General features: G+C 35.3%; 2 protein-coding genes across 2 annotated transcripts; both read right to left on the bottom strand.

The window, feature by feature from the left end:
* Positions 1–13,038: 13,038 nt before the first annotated feature.
* Positions 13,039–13,431, bottom strand: LOC143536452 (uncharacterized). The gene has a single exon (XM_077030437.1). The coding sequence runs from the start codon at positions 13,429–13,431 to the stop codon at positions 13,039–13,041; it is 393 nt and encodes a 130-aa protein (XP_076886552.1).
* A 550-nt stretch (positions 13,432–13,981) lies between these two features.
* Positions 13,982–15,611, bottom strand: LOC143536451 (GDSL esterase/lipase At1g29670-like). Its single transcript, XM_077030436.1, has 5 exons — positions 15,371–15,611; positions 15,131–15,252; positions 14,823–15,041; positions 14,476–14,704; positions 13,982–14,196 (listed from the first exon to the last, which is right to left on the bottom strand). Exons 1-5 carry the CDS (start codon positions 15,609–15,611, stop codon positions 13,982–13,984), a joined length of 1,026 nt encoding a protein of 341 aa, XP_076886551.1.
* Between the last annotated feature and the right edge of the window lie 3,694 nt (positions 15,612–19,305).

The following is a 19,305-nucleotide window of genomic DNA, read 5'->3' as shown; positions in this document are numbered from 1 at the left end:
GCCTGAGGCCAAGTTCGCCTAATTGATAACTTCGCTTACGGCTAAGTTCGCCTGATGACAACTTCGCCTAAAGCTAAGTTCGCCTAAGGTTTAACTTCGCCTAAAGCCAAGTTCGCCTGATGACAACTTCGCCTAAAGCTAAGTTCGCCTAAGGTTTAACTTCGCCTAAAGCTAAGTTCTCCTAAGGTTTAACTTCGCCTAAAGCCAGCTCGACCCCAGCCAGGGGCTCTGCTCCTTGGACCCTGCTAGGGGCCGCCGCCCCTAGACCCCGCTGCCTGGGGCGCTGCCCCCGGACCCCCGTTCGTTGTAAGTAGTAGTTAAGACTAGAAAGATGATATGAGTAGTGATAGTTGTTTGATACGTATACTTGTTACACAGTCAGTCGTGCACAACTGAAGAAAGGGATTACGATTAACGGTAAACGTAACCGTGTTCAGGTGAGTTTCTAGCCCCATTCCTTGTTATGTTTTCGGGGCTGTGTGCATACTTGATGTGTTGATTAATACATTTATCCTAAGTGATAAATGTATGCCATATGTGATATATGTGATATGAATGAATGATTGCTTGATGGTACGTGAACGATCTTCGGATATTGCACGTACTGTCAGGTTGTAACACTAGGTATAAGGTAAGTATGTTATGTATGCTTATGTGTATGAATGTGATAAAGTTAATAAAAGAATGAAAGGATGGTTGTATGGTAACGAAGAGGGAATCGAACCCTACTAATATTCGAGAACTAGGGAACCGAACCCTACTAATATTCGAGGAAGGAGGGTACCGAGCCCTAATAATACTCGAGGTATGATGTATGGTTGTATGGTAACGAAGAGGGAATCGAACCCTACTAATATTCGAGAACTAGGGAACCGAACCCTACTAATATTCAAGGAAGGAGGGTACCGAGCCCTAATAATACTCGAGGTATGATGTATGGTTGTATGGTAACGAAGAGGGAATCGAACCCTACTAATATTCGAGGAAGGAGGGTACCGAGCCCTAATAATACTCGAGGTATGATGTATGGTTGTATGGTAACGAAGAGGGAATCGAACCCTACTAATATTCGAAAACTAGGGACCAGACCCTTATAATATCTGTGATGTTAGGGACCAGACCCTTATAATATCTGTGATGTTAGGGAATCGAACCATTCTAATATTCGAAAACTATGGACGGGACCCTTATAATATCTGTGAGGTTATAGGGCGAAAGGCTCTTTAAAACGTATGATTATGTATGTAAAGAAAGTATGAAGGTAAAAATGAAAGTAAAAGCACTTAGGTGTGTATGAAAGAAAGTTGAGATGTTAAGTATGAAATGTAAGAATGTATTGTATGATTATGTGATTAACTAGAACTCACTCAGCGTAGCTGAATTTTAGTATGCACGCAGGTGAGTAGGATGAGGCAGATCGCTTGAGGAGACACGTGGCACTGAATAAGAGTCTGGCATCTGAAGACTTATGATGTTTTAATTTTAATGCTTTAATGTTGAAAGACAAAGGATGTTTTGAGACAAGTTATGAATTATGTAATGTTTTATGAAAGTTTTATATTCCGCGTAATGTTTTAATTAACTCTGATATTTAGAACTGTGTTTATGAGTAAATCTAACACGAAAGTAGGGCTACCGGTAACAGGGCCTTACACTTACCATTGTGTTTTTTTATGAGAATGAGAAAGACGGTGGAAACATTTTTGTATTTTTTACTTTTTTATTTATTAAATTTTGAGTTATGTTTTATTTATTTATTTTTAATTTTTTAAGAGGTTTTTTTTGTGTGGCTATAAATACTTCTCATGTTTGTTCCCTTTTATAGAATAACTGGATATATATATATATATAGGATCAGATCATGAGAGAACCTTTTTGAAATTGAGAACTTTGAGAACCATTTTGAACCACAAAATACCTAAAAGTAAAAAAAATCATAAAATAAAAAAAACACAAAAATGAAAAAAGTAAAAAAAAACAAAATTCTTATTTTAACATCCCGGTTTCATAAAAAAAATAAAAAATAAATAAAAAAACTCGGTTTAGCTAAATTATATACACATATGTATAATATATACATATATGTACATTTACATGTTTTTTATACACATGTGTATAATTTAAGATAAATGATACTGTACATATGTGTATATTACGTAACTAAAGATTAAATAAAATTATACATATGTGTATAGTACGACTTTTTTTTTAATTTTTTAATCTTTTTTTAATTTTTTTAATTTTTTTATTGAAACCGGAATAAAATATAAGAATTTTGGTTTTTTTATTTTTTTTAAAATTTTTGTTATTTTTGGTTTTATGATTTTTTTAAATAATTTTTTTAAAGGTGTTTTTAGTGGTCTAAAATGGTTTTCAAAGTTTTCAATTTGCAAAGGGTTCTTTTAGGATCCTTACCATATATATATATATACATATATATATATAAACATGATCATATATATTTTATTGTTAACATGAAAACAGTGTGAATCAATTTGTTGTTATTATTAGGTTTATTTTATAAGTGTTTTATGTTATTTTCTGTTCATATTTACTAAAAGCTAAGGGTGCAAACGAGCCGATCCGATCCCAAGCTCAGCTCGATTAACTTACAAAGAGTTCAAGCTCGGCTCATTTCGAGCTCTATTTTCAAAGCTCGAGCTCGGCACGTGAGTAGATTTTCAAGCTCAAGCTCGGCTCGGTCTCGACTCGGTTATTATTTATCAGTTACTTTTTATATAGCTATAATTATTTTCATATTTTGTTTTCTATTATAATTTTATATATATAATAATATATGATATTTAGTTTTTTTTTATTTATATTTTCATACATTATATATATATGTGTGTGTGTCTGAATATACATACATATATATATGTGCGTAGACTGATCTGGGATAGTTTAGAGTGTAGAAGGGTTCCTGGGAGGTATATAGACATAATTAGAGATATGTATGATCGGACAAAAACTTCTGTTTGAGCACCTGTTGGGGATGCTAATTTCTTCCCCGTGGAGGTAGGACTCCATCAAGGGTCATCATTGAGCGCCTTTCTATTTACGGTCGTTATGGATGAGTTGTCAAAGTCGATTCAGGAGAGGGTCATGTGGTGTATGCTTTTTGCAGATGACGTTGTGCTAGATGCTGAAACTAAACATAGCCTCAAGCGATGTTAGAAGAATGGCGTGCAGCTCTAGAGGACAAAGGATTAAGAATTAATCGCTCGAAGATAGAGTATCTACATTGTGATTTCAGTGGTCCTGGAGACGACGGGGACTATCAGATCACCATAGGGGTTCAAGTGGTTCCATAAGCTACTAAGTTCAAATACCTAAGATTGTTTGTACAAAAAGATGGGGAAATCGATAGTGACGTAACCCATCGCATTCAGGCGGGCTGGTGTAGGTGGAGAGCATCTACGGGGGTTCTGTGTGATAGGAGGTTCCCAACTAAATTAAAAGGGATATTTTATAGGATCGCAGTTAGGCCATCAAGAAAACACAAGTGCATAAGATGGAGGTGGCAGACATGAGGATGCTGAGGTGGATATTTGGGAACACAAGGTTGGACATAATAACAAATGAGGTTTTTAGGGAACAACTAGGAGTTTTTGGTATAAGTGTAAAAATAAAGGAGGGGAGATTGAGATGGTATGGACATGTGAAGAGAAGACAGGTAACAACGCCAGTTAGAGTATTGGAAACCCTCTGTAGAAGGAAGGAGGAGTAGAGATAGACCCAAATTGACTTGGGAGGAGCGGAATAGGCAGGATTTTCTAGAGTTACACCTCTTTGAGGACATGGTCCACGACGGGAATTCATGGAGACGTAGGATTAAGTTTAAGGACTTTTAGAGAATGCCACTTTAGTGTCTTAGCCTAAGCGTATGGACATAGACTCTTCTAAATTATAGGGGATTTTGTTTGTGCTTGTTCTTTTGTTGGTACGTCTATTTAGATTCTATGATCTCATAGGTGCTAGTATTTGACTACGCCACTTTACCACTATATGTATTGTTATTAAGTACATGTGTTTTTGTATGTTGTATGCTTTGGAGCCGAGGGTCTCTTTGGAAGCATCCTCTCTATCCTCATGGATAAAGGTAAGATATGCCTACAGCACACATTCCCTAGATCCTACTAATAGCTTTTGCTATTGGTGGGATTTACTGGGTACATTTGTTGTTGTTGTATATATATATATATATATATATACATATATATATTAATAATTACTAAATATATATTTTCAAAACTGTATAAATGACAGGCTCGTTTAGGCTCGTGAGGCGACTTGAGCTCGATCAGTAAATGTCTGGCTCATTTATTAAACAAGCTTACTTTTAATTAGGCTCGAGCTCAGGCTCGACTTGATTAAGCTCGTCTCGATCGAGTTTTTTAACGAGCTGATCTCGAGTAGCTCGCGAACAGCTCGGCTCGTTTGCATCCTTACTAAAAACTATAAAAAAACAATATGAAAATCAAACAACTTAAGGATTAGAGACCTTTTTATTTCGGCTCACCTACGTATTTAAATTCTCGTGTTAGGCCATTCTATTACGATGTTTTGTAAGCTAGATCTTTCAGTAAAATAATATCTCTGTCGTTCTAAAAGAAGGACGTTATAAAATAAATTCGTAGTTTTTCTTCTTCAACGTGTTGTTGGGTGGGTCTTCTTAATTCTTTTTCGTTTTATTATCCTTTTCATTATAACTTTATGATTGAATAGAGTTTTTTTTTATCAAAATAGGTGCCAGGAAAAAAGTATTTACTAATATAGGTGATTTGAAAAGTATTTATTAAACTTCTTTTTTTTCTCACTCCTAACACTATTGAATAAGTTTTTATTTTAAGTGTTTTCTTTAGTTTAGTCAAATCGTAAAACTAAAAACATTTCTAAAAAAGAATTAAAAAAAATTATTTAAACAGAATTTTTAAAATTTAGGTTTTCTTTTAGAAAAAATCGTTAGGGTATATATTTTTTTAAAAAAAACGTGTTTAGTTTTTCTAAATACAAATAAAGAACTTAGTAAAACTCACAATAATAAAATTGTGATATGTCAAAAAAGATGATACATTTACGAGTACCAATATCGGTTTCGTTAATACCAATATAGGCAACAATATTGTTCGGTAGAAATCAGTTTGATTTGTGATTATACCAACACACTACCAAAACTCGTATAACTTACATTTTAAACAAAATTTGATATCTATATATACAATAAAGTTATATGACATTTGCTTATAAAAATTTCATATACTAAATCTACGTTAACTATAAGATAAAACAGATCTTACATACTTATTTAAAAATGCTTTATAAATATTTAATTTGAGAATTTCTAGTGTGGAAAAACATTTTCAATTCTTAATGCTATTTTTCTTTATTATTATCAGGGGCGGATCTAGGTACACTACGTAAATTGATCTTCAGCCACACGAAAAAAGTGTGGCCTACGGCCTTTAGCCACACACATTTGGTTCAGGTCATATGTGGCCAAAGGTCGCGACACTGTGGGTATGATATGGCTACACACAGTTTTTAGTGGCCTTATGTGGTAATAAGTGTGGTTAAAGGGTACAGACATTAGTTGCTGGCCATCAAGAAGCCTCTCCAATAAGTGTGGCTAAATGGTAGAAAATGGCCACATGTCAATTTACTATGAGTGACCATTGCATCTATATAGCCACATGAATTTATGTTTCAGCCACATGCATTTTATATTAATGTGGCCAATAGGGTTGTGTTAAGCTTACATTGTGACCTATACCGTGTGAATATAACAAAGAAATGACCACTTAAATTTAATAATAGGGTGGCTAATTATATGATATAGACACTAGATATTACATTAAAAGTGGCTAAATATGTTTACTTGCCACTCAAAATCTCCTTTGTAGATTATAGTGTGGCCATTGTCTTACCATTTGTCACACAAAATGTTTTCCCTAATATAAAGTGTGGCTATTGTAAAACTTTTCGTCACACATATTGAAGTACTGTGTGGCTAATCATATCTTATAGACACTGGGGATTATTGTAAATGTGGCTAAAAATGTGAACTTGCTAGTCAAAAACTCTTTGTGTAGTTTGTGGTGTGGCCATTTTCTTACCGTTTATCACACATAATGCTTTTCGTAATTTAAAGTGTGGCTATTGTCAAACTTTTCGTCACACATTGTGAGGTACTGTGTGGCTAAAAATATCATATAGACACTGGAGGGTGTTGTCAATGTGTCTAAAAATGTGAACTTGCTAGTCAAAAACTCTTTTGTAGTTTGTGGTGTGGCCATTGTCTTACCGTTTGTCACACATAATGCTTTTCGTAATTTAAAGTGTGGCTATTGTCAAACTTTTCGTCACAGATAGTGAGCTACTGTGTGGCTAATAATATCATATAGACACTGGAGGTTGTTGTCAATGTGGCTAAAAATGTGAAGTTGCCACGCAAACACTCTTTTGTAGTTTGTGGTGTGGCCATTGTCTTATCGTTTTTCACACGTAATGCTTTTCCTAATTTAAAATGTGGCTATTGTCAAACTTTTCGTCACACATAGTGAGGTACTGTGTGGCTAATAATATCATATAGACACTGGAGGTTGTTGTCAATGTGGCTAAAAATGTGAAGTTGCCACTCAAACACTCTTTTGTAGTTTGTGGTGTGGCCATTGTCTTACCGTTTGTCACACATAATGCTTTTGGTAATTTAAAGCGTGGCTATTGTCAAACTTTTCGTCACACATAGTTAGGTACTGTGTGGCTAATAATATCATATAGACAACGAAGGTTGTTGTCAATAGGGATGAGCATGGTACCGGACCGGTACCGACCGGTCCCGATCCCGAAAATCCCGATCCCGAAAATCCCTAATTCTTGGTACCGATCCCGGTACCGAAATATTCAGTTCGGCATCGGTACGGTACCGGGACGGTACCGGGATTATACCGGTACCGGAGGTAAAAAATCGGGAAATACCGGTACTGTACCGTACCGTATCGGTATCGGTACCGTACCGTACCGATACCGAAACTTAAAACTTTGGTACCGATTCGGTACTGACGGTACCAAATCGGTACCGATTTCGGTACCGGTATCGGTATCAATCGGTACCGATCCCGATTTTGCTCTTCCCTAGTTGTCAATGTGGCTAAAACTGTGAAGTTGCCACTCAAACACTCTTTTGTAGTTTGTGGTGTGGCCATTGTCTTTACTGTTTGTCACACATAATTTTTTTGTAATATAAAGTGTGGCTATTATTATACTTTTCGTCACACAAAAATGTTTATGTTGTGGCTAATGGTCATTTATAGACTCTAATTTTTGTAATTTCAGGTGTGACTATTGTCTTAATTTTGGCCACACCTATTTAATGTGTTCTATGTGACCAAATTGTGTGTAATTAGGCAATATATAATTATTTTTATTTTTTGTGCAGTAATATAAAACAGCTATAATATAAAACAGCTATAAGCAACAAAACAAAATTATTATATTAGCAATAATATACACTTAAGCAAATGTATGTGCAAAATATCTTACAAAATACAAAAATAACGAATACCTATATACTAGCTAAGGCGTCGGTTTTCTTGGCATTACTCCTTGTGTTCTGTTTGGTCACCCGGTCTATCGTTGTGTACGTTGCATTTGCCTTCTTGCCAGCTCTGTCCGGTTCTTTTGAGGACGGGAGTGGTGGTAACTGTAACAACAGAATATGAAAAACAAATATGTATAATTAATGTCGTATTTTGTAATTGAATAGAACAAAATTACCGAACGTTCGTTTAACTGTTCGTGAACCTTTCGGCGGGAAGTTCCTTTATGTTCGTTTATCTTTGTTCAATTACGTTAGTTTATATTATAAATAAACGAACATAAACGAACACAAGTGTTCATTTTTTAAACTAAATGAAAAAGAACATAGATATTTGTTTGGTTAAGTTAAAAGGGAACAAACCTCCTGGTCACATACGATTAGGTGTTCTGGCCAAGCAACAAAAGTACCAATTGAGTTGCCAACAGTCGTAATTTCACCTGCCTCACATGGAATAATTGCTTGTTCCTTTATGGCTCCATCAATACTAACTTTATAGCAACCCTTCAGGATTGCTTTTCCATGAAACTGTTGTGGAACCGGTAACCAATAAACTTTACCATTTGCCACCTTGTTATGCTTGTCATTCACACACAAACGACACTCATACACCTATAAACCAACATGGGAAATTAAGATGGCTTAGTTGAAGTCAATATATAAGTACATACCCATGTTGGTGGGAAATTAACAATGTTTCACGCAGTACATACCTTTATTTCAACAGGTTGGGAAGCTTCATTCGTAGATACATCAACTTTTCTTTTACGGCTTCTCCGTTTTACCTAAAAACCATTCAATGAATCAATCAACAATTAAAGGAAAAACTGAAATTGCCAAATACTTACTGATGGTTTTTTCGAGTCGTTACTATTCGGAGTGTGGTGTAGTTGTGTTGATGCTTGGTCAACATTGTTCTCTACAGGCTTTATTGGTAATATAACAGAAATTGGAATTGTTAGGACTTATTAGGTTATAAAATATAAAAAATGAAACTGCAAAATACTTACTGATGTCGCGCTATGGGGATCAACTACCGTTTGGTCAACACTTTTTTCCACAGACTTGGCCTGCAATTCGGTAAATAGAAAATGAGCACACTCACATTGGAAACGAATTATAAAAAGTATTGAAATTGTCAAATACTTACTGATGTCGCGGTATGGGGAGCGGGTACCATTTGGTTAACACTTTTTTCCACAGACTTGGCCTGCAATTCGGTAATAGAAAATGAGCACACTCACATTGGAAACGAATTATAAAAAGTAGTGAAATTGTCAAATACTTACTGATGTCGCGATATGGGAGCGGGTACCGTTTCGACAACTATTTTATCCGCAGACTTGGGCTACAATTAACTAATGCAAAATCAGCACACTCACATGGAAAGTTAATTATTAAAACAAATCAATCAAACTGTCAAATGGTTACCTGAGAAGCGGATTCTTGTTGCACAGCCTCACCTGAGGTTAAGATGTTTCCCACAGAACTGGCCTACAAATCAATTTATTAGGTTATGGAAAATGAAAAATCACATGGAAAGTTGTAAAAAATAAAGAAACTGTCAGATACTTACTGGTCCTGGCATTTTGTTTTGCGCCACAGCACTAGTACTTTGGTTAGAACCAACCTGGTTGGGAACAGGATTTACCTACGAATTGTGACAAAAACAGTGCCAATTATGTATGTCGAATGCATTAATTAATATGTAGCATACGTCACTTACTTGACTTGCCGACATTTCCGGCAACAATACTTCGAGATGTCTGAACCTGGCCTCAAATGCTAACCGTTCACTCACGGCTTGCTAGCATAGCATTCGTGGATTCCAATAGAGACGTCAACCTGTTCACCACTACATCTCTCTGCACCGCCTCATACTCAAGTTGGGCAATCCGTTGCTTAAACGAGCCTTTTACCCGACTCACAACCCAATATTTACCTGTTGTCAATCCGTACCCAATCCCGTTTAAAAACCCACCTTTCTCTTTGCCAAGCATTAAGGTGACGGCATCTGTGCACGGTTCAAGTGCCAGGGCTCCGGAGGTGATCTGCTCCTCATGCTGAACCTGCAAGAAAACAAATATTCTAATACACTTGTAACACGCTTATGTATCCACATAAAGTGTTGAGACAAGTTATACAGATTCAAGTTTTTTTGACAATAATATAAGACAATGAATTGACTTTAACATGATTTAAAAAGTTTAATACTAAAACATACTAATTTGGTTGCCACGCCTTCGACAACAGCATTCTTGTATGCACCATCTTTGTCCTCCCTTCCTTTCATCCACATTAATGCACGGCCGGGGATCTTATCCGGTCAAATTTCCTTCTTTTTAACCTTGTAAAATATTGAAGAGAAAGCAGCTGACGGTCATGCGTTAGACACATAACCAACAAATCATTGAACTAGAGAGAAAGCAGCTGACGGTGATTACCAGTTTCTCTCGAAGGTAGGTATAACCCCCTCGTCCCATGTGATGATCAAAAACATTATTTGCTCGAGCTCCCTTTGATGAAGCCGATTTTTTCTTCAACCACACATTATAATCATTTCATTATATTTAAACAAAAAACATAAACCATATATAGTCAATCAATCTACGTTTGCAGAGTAGAGGATTTATACCTGAAACTGCTCTGATTGTGTGTACTCAACGAAGCGATCCCAGTCTTCTTGCCTGATCATCGTCCTGTGTCCCTTGGGTATCGCCTTCAGCTTCAGAGGTTTACCGATGTTCGGCATAATGTATTTGGCATACATTTTTCTTCTGAAATCTCGAAGAAGGTGTCCGAGCCGATTCATCACAGAAGGCCTGCGACAAGCCTCAATCTCAAAATATTTCTTCATAATATAATACAGTAAAGGTAAATTACATCTCAAAATATAAAATGCACAAATAGAAATAAAGAATAACCGTTATTTGTTCCCACAGTTTATCTCTAAGCTCCTTTGTGACCTCCCTCCAACTTAAATGTCTCAAGCCAACTATTTCCTTTACAACATCCCCTAAAAAACTTGCAAACTTTGATCTGTTTTGGCCAGTGAACCTACCCAGATTATCAAACTCCACTGGCAGTTTGACACCACCAGAGTTTGTATATTGGGTACGCAGCTTAGGTAACCTCGTCAACCCCCTTGTAGGTTTTTTCGTAGTAGCAAAACTGTTAAGGGGTTCGATAGCCTCCAAACTGTTGAGGGGTTCGATAACCATCATCCCTATAACATCGTCTGGTTGACCGTCGTCGTCGTTGGCTTCCTCGCTGGAGTAGCCTTATGTGTCGTCTGATTGAGCGTCGTCGTCGTAGTTGGCTTCCTTATCGGAGTAGCGTTCTTCTTCGATTCTTTCATCTATAAGCTTCATCTTGGATTGTTTTTTTTAATAATTTGGCTGATTTGTGGAGTGGAAAATTTTTAATAATTTGGAGTGTAACTTGATTTTTGGAGTGTTAAATGTAATTTGGAGTTTTTGAATATTTGGAGCCAATATTTTGGAGCTTTTTGAGTTTTGCCTCCCTTTTTATTAAGAACCAATAGATTAATTATTGGCATAGTTTTTACGGCAGAGAACCTGTGGCTGAAAATAGGCACTTTGACAGAAGATGGTTGGATAAGCGTGTTATGCGTATTAGGATATTTATATATGTTTATGTACATTAGCGTGTTACAAGCGTAATAGTGTTTTTTAACAAAGTGTTTTTTGTTTTATTTTTAGATTTAACCATAATTACCATTCATTAAAAGTTTTCATACAAAATGCACCATTACAATACATTCCATGAAACAAAAATAAGAGTGAATAACAAAATAGATGATACAAGAAACTATAAAATTAAAGCATTTAAAAGCTAATTAACCAACCAACATTCAACACAATAAACTAAAAAGTGTATCAATACAACCATACATATACAAATAACCAACCAAATCACAAATGTTCCAAAATTCACCAAACACGTCAACAAATATTTCCTAAATGTTCCAAACATCACCAAATCACTAATCAACTTTTGAAACTAACAAAGTAGCTTCATTGAAGTCATATTCAAATCTTCAGTTATCACCAATCTGTATTTCATTTTCCACCTTGAAATTTTTCCATTTTGGTAACCGATATCTAAATTTCAGGTCTGACAGTTCACCATGAAGTCTCATTTTTTTACAACCTTCGGGATTGACCAAAGTGATTGGCATTCCATCATAGGCATCAACCTTGGTGGCAATGTGACGCGGAAGACGCTGTGAAAAGCAAATTTCAAATATACTTGTAAATAAAAAAGAAATTTAAAAATTCAATTTACCAATTTCTTGATGACGTTCATGTGGAAGACGAGGGTCACCATTTTGCTCATCAAGATGAATTGGGTTTTGGGAGGAATTACCTTGATTGCTTGATTGATAGTTGAGAAACAACTGATTTGGACAAGGAAGGATAAATTATATGCCATCTTCATGAAAGACATTAATATGAAATGTCTTATTTGATATGATTTCAAACACAAAAAACGAGCCACCTTTCAAGTTGGTTTGTTTAAAAACCTCATTCCATCCATCCTTTAGCCTACAACCCATTCCATCCCTAAGACATGAAATAAGCATCAACTCACTTAGTTGAGCTTCCCAGTTAGGTTCACTAAACTAAATAAGCATTTCCCTTCCACCGACACTTGAGGAACCTTGATTAATATTCTTTGTTCCCGAGTTCTTACTAACCTCTCCATCATCAACAATCTTTAACTCATTCATGAGCTTTGTTACGACTGTATTTGTACACTCTCTGGCAAAGTGTCATGGCTCATTGCATTTGTAACATCGAAGCTTCTCCTTATCAAACTTGGTCTTGTTGTTTTTGTCCATCCTTTGAAGTTGATTTTTCGATACTTCTTGATGAAGTTTGTTGCCTTGTGAACAACCATGGCCATTTGATAATAGATGTCCATCTCTTCAAGATCATGTTGATTAATTTAGGAAAGATCACCTTGAGTGAAATTTGTTGGCATTAGATTTCCCTTCAATAGTTCTTCATGATAGGCCATGAAGTCATGAAACAAAGTGATGTGGCAATCATCAACTAGAGGGCTCTGCGGGTTTGTATTGTTGAGCGGAGTTGCCAAACCATGGGCATTCAAAGCTTGATTAACGACTTGATGCACCATGTTTTGGATAGCATTTTAAGTGGATGAATCATTTAAGCTAGTAGATGAAATGAGTGCTTGATTTCCCCATCTTGAATTCCCGACTTTACTTCTCTTGATGCCATTAGCATTGTGAACACTTGGACGAGCTTGTGACAACAAAGAAGTTCCCGCTTTAGTCCCGGTCAACACTCTAGCTTGATTGAGAGAACTCACAGGGTTGCCTCATACGAAACGCATCTTCCATTTCGAATGATCTGATGATTGAGCAAAGTCTCATACATGTTCCTCGTTCTCTTTTAGGTAGTAACATTTCCGTTCCATGTATAAGGAATTGAGTTAAGCAATTTCTTGTTGATTTCCCCGACTTCACAAATGATACCAACACTTCTCATATTGGTATTTAAAGCTTCGAAGCTGTCAATAATTGACTCAATGCTTTCACCTTGAATGTCGTTGAACATATTGAATTCCCCGTTCAACATCTCTTTTCTACTTTCCCTCATATCAAGGTTACCTTCAATCTTCTCCACAAGTGCATCCCAAAGATCCTTAGTTGTATTACACTCCTTCACACTTTGAGTAATTTTCTTGTCCAAATACATGGTTAAGTAAACAAGCGCCTTTTGATTAACGACAATTAATTTCAAATCCTCCTTCACACTTTGAATAATTTTCTTGTCCAAACACATGGTTAAGTAACCAAGCGCCTTTTAATTAACAAGTAATTTCAAATTCTCGGGTGACATGGCATCATGCCCTCACATGTGCTTGGCACATGGAGAACTTAAGAAATTAACAAACTTAACTCCATCTAATATTGGGGACCTTTTACGTTACACTAACATAAACTATTAGGACTCAATTAGTAATATTATACTTAAGAAGCCAATCCAATATTGAAACACATACCACATGGACCTCTTCGTAATTAGTAAACTCATATAATTCGTTCTTTTCATAATCTTCTTTTATTTGTTCAATCGAATTGTTAGCCTAATTAAATTATATCTTCAACTTTTGTGAACTGACGCAAAAGCACCAAAATAAAAAACAAAACAAAGAACTAAAAACCTCGGTTGCAATAGATTGAAGTAAAGTGGTCAATGATTTATTCTTATTATCAATGGATGTAAACATACACACATTATATCTAAGATCTTATTATCTTCACATATTGGAATAGCTTATTTTTAACGCATATACATAGAATCGTAAAAGGATGTGACGTGTCGTTTAACTTTAATCCTGAGCCAAACGACTAATATTGTACGGGTATGCATACATTTCATCATCTGCATTGTATGCCCTTGTTGCTATAATCTTGTTGATAATTTCAGTGGGATGAAGACCATCATAGAAAAAAGACGAACTCCGATCAACACAAGGGGATGAGTTCGGAACACACATTCCTTGTCTATTTATTTCGCAACAAGGATAAGCAGGTACCGGTGCATCTGTAAAATCCAAACTTTCAATTTAAATAAATATCATACAAGATATATGTTGAGTAATTACCGAACTGAAACTTGGGTCAGTAGAAGGGTTGAATATTAACAAGTTGGTTAGTTATCCTATTAATTAAAAATTTCTTAGTCCACTAGCTGTCAGCTAGAATATTACTTGGAGTCAAAGCAACTTGGTTACGAGTCCTAATTTCTAGCAATTTGGGCCATAGTCTAACAAATCTTGGTTAGTCTATGTAAACTGATTTATGATTTGCACTCGCGTGTTACCTTCTTGTGACTGTGATATATTAGCAACGCTGATGAAAGTGAATCTTGCATCCGAGTACCGAGAGTTGAGGGTACCAACTTTATTCTTAAGCTCATCATTAAAATCCGAAACCTGTTCATTAGTCCGCTCTATGCAATTACCGTTGTTTCTATTCCTAAACTCGGGGCTGCACCCTATTTTACTCAGACCAAACACAGCAACCTTCCTAGCTCCCATAGAATACAGCCTCTATCAAAAAGAAAAGAGTGTCTTAATTTCACAATTACAACTCTCAATAAAAGATTAATTACAGATCATGAAATTATTTAGAGTGACATAAGCAAAGTAAATGTGAAAGTTTGTTTACCTCTAGGTCTCTGCCATACGAATCTACGGCTACCGATGTTCTGAAACCGAAAACATGATACATTAAGTCATAGGTTCCTATATTTACCAAGTAAATGCACTTTTTCAAGTATTCTTGTTCATAGGTACGTGTGGTGTTGTTAATTTGCAAATCTGGAAGTCTTGTAATATCTCTTTCATGTTCGCCTACTTGAGTCCCGAGGCTGGTCCTTCCCAACAACTTGAAATAATACAAAAGTGTAAAACATACAAACATAAACATCAGAAGAAAATATTTGTTCAAAAGATAATCAACAGGCTTGTGATTACCAAATTACCCCAGTGGGGATAGATTCCATCCATACCACAAGCGTAGTTAACACCTGTTTTGATATCTTCTGTAGTTCGGTTAACAAAAGGTGGAATGAACTTAGGAAAGCCTACAAGTTCACCTGAAATCACAAAGATGCACTTAATTGTTTAAAATGCATTAATAAACTTCAGCTTTACATACTATATTGTAAAATATATTTATATAGGGGTAGAATCTAAATATAAAAGGAAACTGACCAATGATGTCCGCAAAGGTTCGAGCGTTGGTATATCTACCAGTCGCACCGTCTGGAAAATCAATCCCGTAAGGTGGATAATTGGCTCTATAAAACCTATTTGCATTGCAATTGCCGGCATCCACAAACGAGTCTCCAAATACGAAGTAACAAGGAACTTGTGGTTCGCTGGCAGCTACAATTAATGTTGTAATCTGTATCAACCCTACAAATAAGAGGACATGTCTAAGCTCACGAATCATGTTTGTAGATATTGTTGGACTACAAATTAAGAGATGGAGAGGTAAGAGACTGATTTCAAAGCCAAATGCATGTTTTGTAGACAAAGAGATGGTGGGCAAGTGGGAATATAATATTTAAGTTAAATGAAAATGAAACCTGATAAAGAGTTCAAGTTTCATAAAGATCAAACATAAGGCTAAACAGGATTCGTTACAATGAGAGGGTTGGGGCGCTTTTAAAATGTAACTGTTTGTTTTTTGTTAGTGTTGTTTGTCTTGTTTTTGTTGATACTGTTAGGTTTTTTGGTGGTTTGGTTGGGCACAGCTCCATTCTATTTCTAGTGTTTTGGATAAGTTTTTTGGTGTTTTGAGTGACAATTGAAGTTATAAAAATAATTACATAGAAACCAATTAATCCTTCCTTTTTGGTAATTACAAATCATTGATATGCATAATCTAGTGCTTCAAGTGCAAGTGAAAGATTAGTTATCAGTTGTAGAAAGAATTGATGTTCAAAAAGAACTACAAATCATTAATTAGGCCATGTGGAATTGAACCAATTATTTTATTATTTAGTACTAAAATATCCTTGAATCCTTTTACATATAGCCATGAGACCGTGCGTGGTGAGCGTGATAAAGGTTCATGGTGCTTCAAACACTGCCCCTGGAGCGTTGGGTGCAATTTTGGTCTCCGATGTTATTCAGATTGCACCCTTTGCTAATATTTTATTTATATTAAAATAATATAACATGATCCAGATTACTCCCTTTGTTTATATTTTATTTATATTAAAATAATCTTATTGGTTGAAAGCCTTTATATCTTTTATATTTAAAAATTAGTAAAGAAATTAAAAATAAGAATAATTTTGTAATAACTTCAAGGGGGTTATGAGGCTTTATACCACTACACCATTTTTTTAGTTATAGCGTTCTCTTGCTGACATGGCTAACACGTTTAGCATGTTGAATTTCAGTTACGATCCATTCGAATACTTGAGGATTCGGTTCCTTTAAAAGATTACAAAAAATTGGGTCAAACTGAAATCGAATTTATGACCTGTACTATCACTTACTCAAAAATTTCAAAAATCAAGTTTGATGGAATCTAAGTTACAAATACTTTTATCCAATTCAATTATCTTACAAATAGGATAACGACACGTGGCCGGAATCCGTGTTGACGATGCGTTATGTTGCTAACGTAGGGTAGCGGCGATGCGTTATGTGGCTAACGTAGGGTAGCGGCGATGCGTTATGTGGCTAACGTAGGGTAGCAGCGATGCGTTATCACTAATGCATCGTGGAACCCTTGTGTTGTCATAACAAGGTAGCAACAACAGAACGCATCGCCGCTACCCTACGTTAGAAACATAACGCATCGTCAGCCCTATGATATACGTAACGTAGGGTAGCAGCGATGCGTTATGTTGCTAACGTAACGTAGGGTAGCAGCGATGCGTTATGTTGCTAACGCAGGGTAGCAGCGATGCGTTATCCACTAACGCATCGTCGACGACCTATTTCGGCCAGATTCCGGCCACGTGTCGTTATCCAATTTGTTTCAGTAACGCATCGTCGGTGTTCGCTAACATGTCGTCGGCGACGAGATAACAAAGGGACAAAGTTGGAAACTTGAATTATTAGGTATAATTTTGGAAACACATTCTTTAATGGGCTATTATGGGAATTTTCCCGTAGATTATTATACTTAAGAAATATATTTGAAAATTTCGAAAAATATTAATTGCTTGGTTATGAATGCATGTTGCACATGACAAATAAAAGTTTTTATTCAAAATGAGAGGGAGAAATAAATATTTACTAAAATATGAAATTTGATACTTATTTATCAAAATAGGTGATTTTGTGTAGATTTATGTATTTGTCACTCATAATTTTATTGGGTAAAAATCATCTCTATTAAAAAAAATATTCAAGATAGATAAAAGAATAAATTGAAATATAATTACTTTTTCTCTTCCCGATTTCTTTAACATAAATCTACCTATCTAATAAACAGATGAATCTTTTGATAACAGAGCTTCGTTATGCCACGTGGCATCCATACAAGGGTTGAATCTTATAAAAATTTCAGCATCCTTAATTAATGCAACAACCTCGATCTCATTAGGATCGTCGTTAACAAAAAGTCATCCCCAACCTCTTTTCAATTGCCCCGTTCGTCTTCAGTCCTTCAGCAATCGTCATCCTTCCTTTCAATAGTATCTAATTATTCTCACAATACTCATCTTCATCAATCATCTCTTGAGTCATTACGGTTTTTCAGTTCGTCTTCTCACTATTGCAGCAATAAAGGTCAGTACCCTTCATCAATATGTTTCGTGTTTCATAGATTTGGTTTTATGAAATTAAACAAAAAAAAAAATCGATTTAGACTGGTAGTGAGTTTGTATACATTTCGTGTTAACATGGAAAAAAAGTTGTTTTGATTGTTGTTTAAAAAATGATTATGTAGGGTTGGGGATTTAGACCTAATAATCTAAATCAGGTTTTGAACAAATTTATTTGAAGTATTTTCAAACCTCGAGTTCTTATGAAAACGGTCAATGTATGATATGTACAGAGTTTTTCTCTTTAAGGTTATTGTATTCTACACATACATTAAGGCATAAAATCTTGAATTCTTGATGCTGTTTATCATAAATTTGTGATCAGATATCTAAATTTATCATCGATATGAAAAGTTTATAAGTGTTCATGTTTAAATAGTGCTAATTTATTTCAAGAACATGTAGCGTTTGACTTGTGAAGTCAACTATAGGTTACTTTCAGAAACTACCATACATAGAAAGATGTTGGTGTTAAATGTAAACTATAATTTATCTAAATTTATCTTTCAAAAAGTTGCAGGTTTACCTTATGCTTTGCAATGACTAAAAACAAGAGCTATGGATAATCGTCAAGGTTGATTGTTTTCTTAGATAAAGATTGTTAATGGGTTGGCATTTTTGCTCATATCAAGGTTTGGTCACCGTTTTATTCATTCTGCAGGTACATAAAAAATGGATTTGGGCCGCAACGGGTTTTTTAAGAAAATGGTAATTTTGATTCGGCCTAGAAAGGGACTTGTTTTTCTATTTCTAAAAAAACTGATCATTTTGGTTCGGGTAATATTTATTTCGGCTCATATTTGGTTCAGGACATAACGGGTCTTTTCAATGAAACGGTGATTTTGATTCGGATCAGAAAGGTTTTTTTTTAGAATATGATCATCATAACGAGTCTTTTTTAACGAAATGGTGATTTTGATACGAACAAGAAAATTGGTATTTTAGTAAAATTATCATCTTGGTTCGGGGCAGTACAGGTTTCAGAAAATACTAACAGTTTATATAGAGGTAACTTTTTTGTAAAATTTTGCATCGTATTGGCATATTGCAACAATCTTACAACACGGTTGGTTTGTAGATTTTGTCATGGTTTTTGAAAAAATAAATAAAAGAAAAAATCTGAATTTAATTAACTTGAATTGTTTAAAAAACTCAAACTGGTGTCCATCCACAACCTATCAAAATGCTTTATATATTTTAGGTTTAGTCTAAGAGCCAATACTCCAGTGCTAAAAAGTCTAAGATGGATTTTTCTTATGATCTTCACACACTTAATTTATTCACTAATTTATAGTATGCAATTGAATGCGCTGTTAGGTTTGTAGGTTGAAGCTAATGATGCCATCGCAGCGGTGGGGA

This window comes from Bidens hawaiensis, unplaced genomic scaffold (assembly GCF_021521415.1).
Source record: "Bidens hawaiensis isolate Kalapana, Puna unplaced genomic scaffold, B.hawaiensis_p1.1 tig00010809_1, whole genome shotgun sequence".
Lineage (NCBI taxonomy): Eukaryota > Viridiplantae > Streptophyta > Magnoliopsida > Asterales > Asteraceae > Bidens > Bidens hawaiensis.
Note: the sequence above shows the minus strand (reverse complement) of the source record. Positions and strands in the feature narration are given on the sequence as shown.